The sequence below is a fragment of the Pan paniscus genome, chromosome 7 (assembly GCF_029289425.2).
Source record: "Pan paniscus chromosome 7, NHGRI_mPanPan1-v2.0_pri, whole genome shotgun sequence".
Lineage (NCBI taxonomy): Eukaryota > Metazoa > Chordata > Mammalia > Primates > Hominidae > Pan > Pan paniscus.
In genome coordinates, this window is record NC_073256.2 from 64,547,637 (window position 1) to 64,555,275 (window position 7,639).

The 7,639-nt window shown below is 40.2% G+C and overlaps 1 protein-coding gene across 2 annotated transcripts; it reads right to left on the reverse strand.

The window, feature by feature from the left end:
* Positions 1–1,644: 1,644 nt before the first annotated feature.
* On the reverse strand, positions 1,645–6,004 carry SNAI2 (snail family transcriptional repressor 2). Of its 2 annotated transcripts, XM_063606751.1 has the most exons (4): positions 5,531–5,651; positions 5,070–5,413; positions 3,779–4,324; positions 1,645–2,874 (listed from the first exon to the last, which is right to left on the reverse strand). In XM_063606751.1, the coding sequence occupies exons 2-4, from the start codon at positions 5,146–5,148 to the stop codon at positions 2,693–2,695; spliced, it is 807 nt and encodes a 268-aa protein (XP_063462821.1). In that variant the 5' UTR covers positions 5,149–5,413; positions 5,531–5,651; the 3' UTR covers positions 1,645–2,692. The 2 variants fall into 2 exon arrangements, with proteins under 2 accessions (XP_063462821.1, XP_003823311.1); XM_003823263.6 differs by having other exon boundaries at positions 5,070–6,004.
* Between the last annotated feature and the right edge of the window lie 1,635 nt (positions 6,005–7,639).

Consider the following 7,639-nt stretch of genomic DNA (forward strand, 5'->3'; position numbering starts at 1 on the left):
CAGCCTAAGTGACAGAGCGAGACTCCATCTCAAAAAAAAAAAAAAAAAGAATGTCTTAATGTCTGCTTACCTTAATTCAGACCCATGATACCTTAATGAAAGTAAAACATTTTAAACATGAAATTAGAATGATGAGAATGAAGTCAAATAAATTACAAAAATATTACTACTAATTCTTCACTAAGAAATTAAATAATGAATAGACTTTTCCTCTTAGAAAGCCGATTAGATTTTGGACACCAAGACACTACTTGCCTGTAGACCTACAAATGAGGAAGGGAAACAGGAGTAGATATGATTCCTGGGATAGCCAACCAGAACATCCAAGAAGGCTTGACTCACTCACACTTCCCCTTGCCAGATGTTTCTACATGCTAGCTGGCTTGGAAACTTCTAGACAATCATTGGCAATCATTTTTATACCATATACATTTAGCTAAATTGGTACTTTTATAAGTTTAGAATGCTCCAGTCAAGCTATCAGCCATTTTTTCATATCCATAAACTGCTATTTCAAATAATTTTGCCTCTAAAAAATATGTATTGCAATGTCAAAAAATTAAAGCAGAATACTTGGGAAGCCTTTTTTTAGTCAAATGCACCCCCTTTTATATGGTGGCTGAAAATGTAAATGTAACATACAGTGGAAGGAATGCGAACATTAAGGGAATAGTATTGGTATTTATTGTTGGTCATTTGCTAGGGGCCTGCTACCAACATCTTTGAGATACAGGTTCTGGCATTTATTGGTATAATATTACAAAGATATTAAAAGGAAAAAGATGATTCTCCAAGTTCTGATCAAATCACCAGAGAGATGTGATGAACAGAAGCAGGAACTCTTCTTCTTTTAGTAGGTTTAGGAGTTTGAATTCAGATATATATTTGGTTAACTTTCACAGTTCCTATGATGGTTAGGATTTTTGCATGTGAGTTACTACACATGCATTTATTTAGCATCTACACATGCATATGTGTATGAATGCATGGTCATGTTATACTTTCTCCAGTACACATTAGGTTTGGGTGTGGGCTTGTCCAACGTGTTCAAATACCTTAAAAGGTAATTTCCACTGCTCACTGACCTGTTCCTATCAAACACATCACTTATTTTATATATTACTGGATGCGGGGTTTTCTTTGCATGGTTTAACTTTCCAACTGTGTAATTTATAGTAAATCATTTCTCCTGGTCTTTTCATGCAGTTTGTATTCTTTTCCCTCATATATCTCTTTACATAATATTTCTTTTAAAAATCTTAAACTGTTACAGTGCATAGGTAATAATAAAAGTGATTGTATTTTTTGTTTTCATAAAACAAACTTAATAAAGTCAACATGAAAAATTTTGAAAAGTATTTTTAACTATTAGTAATACAACTAGTTTTGCACCCAGAAAGTGTGATTTTTGTTAAAGTGGTATGCTAACAAACCACTATCATGTCTCTTCTGAATGTGACACTACTATCTTGAGTAAAAATAATACTAGCAGCTTACTTTATTATAATCTAACACATAAAATAACACTTCAGATGCATAATAAGCATTATTCATTTTTTTCTTGTTAACAAACAATTCTTTGTACAGTGGTTTGGTACTAATCATGAAGCAAGTAAAGTCTCTGAAAATAGTATACAAATGAGATTTTAAATCAAAACTGTTTATTGTAAAAAAAACCTTGAAAATTGTTTTTTAAAAAAGAAACATTGATTTCACAAGTCTTCAGGTTGTTTATAGACATAGCTATAGACAACATCTCAGTTTCATACAGAACTCATTCAATCATATAAAAATAAACACAAATTTACATTGACTCATCAACTATACAATTTAAAAAGGCACTTGGAAGGGGTATTGTATTATTGCATTTGTGGTATGCATTTGAAATAGTTTAAGTACATTAATGAATTTGTAATAATCCTCTTTTGCACTTATTCCCATCTTTAATTAATTTTCAAAAATTATTAAAATGTTTTAAAATAGTAAGACAATGGAGGATGCGCCAGGAATGTTCAAAGCTAATCTTTCCCTCCTCCCCCAAGGCACATACTGTTAATTGGCAAAAACAAAACAAAACAAAAATACTTTTAATACATTCTCCTGTGTTTTGTTCTTGTTATTTTTTTCCTCCCTTTTAAAAATATACTTTAAAGCACTACAGGTAATCAAAAAAAGGCTTTAGTTCAACAATGGCAACCAGACAACCGACATGTAATGGAGTAAACTTGGAATACTTTTTAAGGCACCTGAGTTCGCGTCTGGCAGATCTCTTCCTATGGGAAATCCTATTACAGACTCTATTACAAAGCAATACTGTTCTTTTCAGTTGAAATGATTTGGCAGCAATGTAAATCTTTGCATTTTTTTAGGAAGAAAAGATGCAATGTGCTTTTCATTTTATCCTTGAAGAGAAAGGTTACTGTCTTTTATTCTCTCAATCTAGCCATCAGCAAATATATAGTAATTTTAAACTTCACATGGAAAGGATTATCTTTAAACACATGAATTCCATGCTCTTGCAGCTCTCTCTGTGTGTGTGTGTGTGTGTGTGTGTGTGTGTGTGCATATGTGTGTGTGTCTATACATATTATTTGGTCGGTCAGCACAGGAGAAAATGCCTTTGGACTTTATTTGTCATTTGGCTTCGGAGTGAAGAAATGCATTCTGTTCGAGTAAACATTGATTGCGTCACTCAGTGTGCTACACAGCAGCCAGATTCCTCATGTTTGTGCAGGAGAGACATTCTGGAGAAGGTTTTGGAGCAGTTTTTGCACTGGTATTTCTTTACATCAGAATGGGTCTGCAGATGAGCCCTCAGATTTGACCTGTCTGCAAATGCTCTGTTGCAGTGAGGGCAAGAAAAAGGCTTCTCCCCTGGGGGTGGAGTGGGAGAAAAAAAGAAAGACAGTCAGTGTTTTTAGAGGAAACATAAAGTTAAATAATGTTAACAAAAGTCAATCACATTTTGCTTAAATAATGAGAAGCAGCAAAACCTGATTAAAATCCCTCATAATAGACACTTTTAAAAATACCTGACTTTTTAAGATAAATTTGAATATTGCATTTAAAAATCATACACAGAATATTATTACTGCTGCCAATCATACAGAAATAATTTACGTAGTTCTTGGACTTTCACTTCTTAAAGCTTTCTGCTTTAGCAGGTGCAGCTAATGTTGAGCACCTCCCAACATTTCCCAATATTTCCCCTTTTCCCTCTTTCTGTACTATGATTAAGGCGGTCTAAGTGCCATGATACCCTGCAGAATAATTCTGTGATACGAATAAGAAATTAAGCAGCAAAAAATCCCCAAACAAAGCAAGAGAGACAAAGTAAATTTAGTTTCAACTATCCAAGTCACCCACGGGTGACAAATATCAGAGCAAGAATGTAACTAACAGAAAACTGTAGGAAAAGCCTTCATCTATTAACCAAATCAATTAAGATAGCAACATTTGTATTTGCTGATTACTGGGGGCAGTTTCACAGAACACACATTCAAGCACATCTTTCCTGATTTTCTAACTGATCTTTGAGACCAAACCTTCTGAATCTACTTTCCAAAGTCTACATGCTGTTTGCAGTCCCTGGAGCAGAGGTTGTTAGCAAGAAATGGAGCACTTTGTGCCCTAACAACTTTTTGAGTAGTCAGGAAGTAGCTATCAATGACTGTCCATCATTAAAAGCACTATGTCACAACTTCATGCAAATCCAACAGCCAGCCCAGGGCTTCATTGTATCTCAGAGTAACATTCCTGCCTACGGTTTTTCTCTTACCCGTGTGAGTTCTAATGTGTCCTTGAAGCAACCAGGGTCTGGAAAACGCCTTGCCGCAGATCTTGCAAACACAAGGTAATGTGTGGGTCCGAATATGCATCTTCAGGGCGCCCAGGCTCACATATTCCTTGTCACAGTATTTACAGCTGAAAGATTTTCTAGACTGGGCATCGCAGTGCAGCTGCTTATGTTTGGCCAGCCCAGAAAAAGTTGAATAGGTCTTATTGCATAAATTGCACTGAAACTTTTCAGCTTCAATGGCATGGGGGTCTGAAAGCTTGGACTGTAGTCTTTCCTCTTCATCACTAATGGGGCTTTCTGAGCCACTGTGGTCCTTGGAGGAGGTGTCAGATGGAGGAGGGGGACTCACTCGCCCCAAAGATGAGGAGTATCCGGAAAGAGGAGAGAGGCCATTGGGTAGCTGGGCGTGGAATGGAGCTGCGGTAGTCCACACAGTGATGGGGCTGTATGCTCCTGAGCTGAGGATCTCTGGTTGTGGTATGACAGGCATGGAGTAACTCTCATAGAGATACGGGGAAATAATCACTGGGAAAGAAAAGGGAGGGAGAGAAGATTAAGGCAAAAATAATTAAAAATAAATCCACACGCAAGCATACACACACTGGAAAGATATTTAGCAACACACACGTGATTTTCTTAGGAAGAAGATAGACCCATTTAGGAGGGCATACACACTGGTAAAATGTTTCATTTCCACCCTGGCACCTACGGAGTTACTGTACTTAATGCACACATAGGCTGACAGCTGCACGGAGCTATAGGTGCTCTGAAGTCAGACAGTGCAGCCAAGCCAGTGCCTTCGCCGTCGCCACTGAGGAAGGAGAGCCTCAACATTATTTTTAAACATACAGAAAAGTTGTTTTCCATGTTACGTATGGGCTATTTAGGTGTATTACGACCGTGAGTACAAAGATGTGCCTGCATCAAGCCGCCTTCTAAAGGAAAGGAGACTTAGTGCACGAAAAACGCAGTAATTCAATCCTTATGTTGCTCATCTTTCACATACTCATTATGCATGTATACACAGGCTTTAGCAAACGAAGCTGCGAGATTTGAATGAAATGTTCCTTGTTAGTCAAGAATTTTAAAAGTTTTGAATTAAAACGAACCCTAAATGATCAAAAGAATGTAAGCTCCCTTTCAGGACACTGTTTAAAAGGAAAACAGTTGAATCTTTGGCTCTTTTGTAATGGTATTTGAAGAGTAATACGTAGATTTATATTTGCAAAGCTCTAGATACGTAGTTCTAGATATATTTTTCTCTTTTTACCTGTATGTGTGTCCAGTTCGCTGTAGTTTGGCTTTTTGGAGGCGTTGAAATGCTTCTTGACCAGGAAGGAGCGCGGCATCTTGCCAGCGGGTCTGGCGGGCGCCCGGCGCGGATAACGGTCCGGCGGGAGGACACGGCGGTCCCTACAGCATCGCGGCAGGCCAGGCTCGGGCAGGGGCCGTGCTCAGGTGCGGCAGACGGACGGGCCGGCGCCTCTGAAGTCGCCGGGCTCCTTTACGAACTGAGCCCGTTTTGGCTGGGAGGGTTTTTTTTTTCCTCTCTTTTGCAAGAAAGATCCAATCACAGCTGAGAGGTTCAGATTTCAGCTCCTCCCTCTGGGACAGCTGTGAACAGAGGAAGAATCTGTTGTCAGACTAAATTATTCTGGTTCAAAATGGACTGTTTTTTGAGATTTCAGTGGAGAGGAAAAAAAGTGTTTAAGTATTTTCAAGAGAGGTAACCTCGCTCGGTGAGCCCCGCCCGCGATCCACGCTCTCTGGGAGCTAGGAGGGGCGCAGGAGCCGGGGTCTCTGCCCTGCCCGCCTGGCTTCCAGATGTGGTGCAGCGCCAGCGCGCGGGGACACAGTGTCCGCCAGGGGAAGGAAGGGCCGCCCTGCACCACACCAGGCCAGCCTCTGGTGTTAATGAGAGCCTATATTTGGAAGTGGCATCTGGAGAGGTTTGCCTTGCACAAAGACCAAATAATTACCTCTTGGCTTTTGAAAAAGGAAGGGGGAAGCGGGAAGACAAAGGCGCCTGTGAGCGCGGAGGACGCTCTCCTGGGACTCTGGCCTGGAGCGGGACTGCAGCCTTGCGTGCGGCGAGGGCGCTGCGCTACTCAGGGCTTCCGCGAAGCCAGGGGCAGCGCGGCCGCGTGCAAATTAAGTACTCATGTCACCGTGTTAGCTATGGTGGCTTGAAAGAAATGCTTTGTAGCCCTCTAAAGGCAGGCTGATCGGAAGAACTGGAGGACTGCAAAGATAAAAAGGAACTCTGGCAGAGAAGGGGGGCAAGAGGTAAACTGTCATTTGGAACCACCGGACATTCTCTCACACTTTTGACAAGAGATCTTATCTTTTCATGTATTACAGTGCATCTTTTTTTTTTATGGGAAAAAGGGTGTATGGGTCTTTAGAGACAATTATTTTTATTTCTAATATTCCCCTGCTTTTATGTGGTGCTATTTTCATCAGTATAAAGCCATTAAAATCCATCTCAGTATCTGCCAGGTTCCTGTATAATGCTAAAAAAGAAATTGAAGGATATTATTATGAGTATAGATTGATTAAAGTTTTAAGAACCCAGTCTAGTAACTGCAAAAACACCTTTATTTTGTGTATGGTCTTCAATCTAAAAATACTTTCAGGTGGTTTATTTTAAATATAAAATTTCAAGCATATTTTAAAGCATCTCTGTCCATTGCAGACTTTTATCCCTACCTTTTGCTAAAAGAATAAGGAAAGAACAAATTCACATGAAGATCACCCTACTCTTGTTTCTAACAGGTGCTGGAGGAAAAAAGTGAAAAAGAAAATAACAGTGGTGATGTCAAGACTTGTCAGAGAAAAGTGCATTGTCAGGTTGCATAACTTCTTAATCTTGGAATGAGAAAACAAGAGTGTATGTGTGTTTGGAGGGTGAGGTGGGGCACTCACAGATTTCCTAAGCTAATTTCAATGATTATTCTTATTTCTTCCAACAGTCACTAATTTAAATGTCAAACAGAGAAAATAATTCAAAGGAATCCTTATGCTAATGGAACTGTACTTGCAGGAGAGAGGAAAATATGAATACATATTCGATTTCTCCACACACAAACTGGAACCTGGAGTAAAAGCCAGAGGCAGTTTTCTAAGCTTGCTACTCTATGTGAGGGTTTGTTCGGATGTAGGCACCTGGGTTTATGAGAGCAGGAGTCCTCCTTGCTTTTCACTCCATTTCCCACAAAACACACATTTTTTGTTACAGATATAGCACAGTTGAGAAAACACATATCGCCATGGCTATTATTTCCTTGTGTCACTCTACACAGTCTGTTCACAACAAAGAAGAGTGTTAGACAATGTTTTGGTATTTATTTGCTGGTAGTTATAACACAAGATCATCTACTAAAATGTGTATTCAAAAATCCATTTACAACGTTTAATAATAATTCACTATGCATGAAAAAAGCTTACATTTGGATCACAGAGGCATAATCCAGCCCAGCCCCATCAGCAGGTATCCGAGGGTGCACTGCACAGATCGGCGTCGGGACGTGCGGCCACACCTACTGTGAGGAGAGGATGGGGCTCGGGTCTGTGCATGGGGCATGTCATTACACAGATCCGCGTGCTAGCGAGTAACACGTATGCCCGTGTGAGGTCTGGGCCGCTGTCAGAGCAGGGCGAGTCTGCGCGCTGATGGCGTGAGTCAGACGAAACAGGTGCTCTGCTCAGACACAGCGGAGGGCATGTGGCGCCAGCACCATGTGGTAAAAACGCAAGCCGGGAAGTCAAGGCCACACCCAAAGGCCAGCTGCTGGGACTCTGCTAAGACAAGACAGAGGTTTCCTTTCCTTCTGCCAGCCA

What these genes read in the sequence shown, in the direction of transcription:
- SNAI2 (XM_003823263.6), bottom strand. Translation starts at nt 5,148, where the DNA reads ATGCCGCGCTCCTTCCTGGTCAAGAAGCATTTCAACGCCTCCAAAAAG. An exon ending in CGAACTGGACACACATACAG is followed by an intron (nt 4,325 to 5,069) that starts GTAAAAAGAGAA and finishes TTTCTTTCCCAG; the next exon opens with TGATTATTTCCCCGTATCTC. An exon ending in ACACATTAGAACTCACACGG is followed by an intron (nt 2,875 to 3,778) that starts GTAAGAGAAAAA and finishes CTCCACCCCCAG; the next exon opens with GGGAGAAGCCTTTTTCTTGC.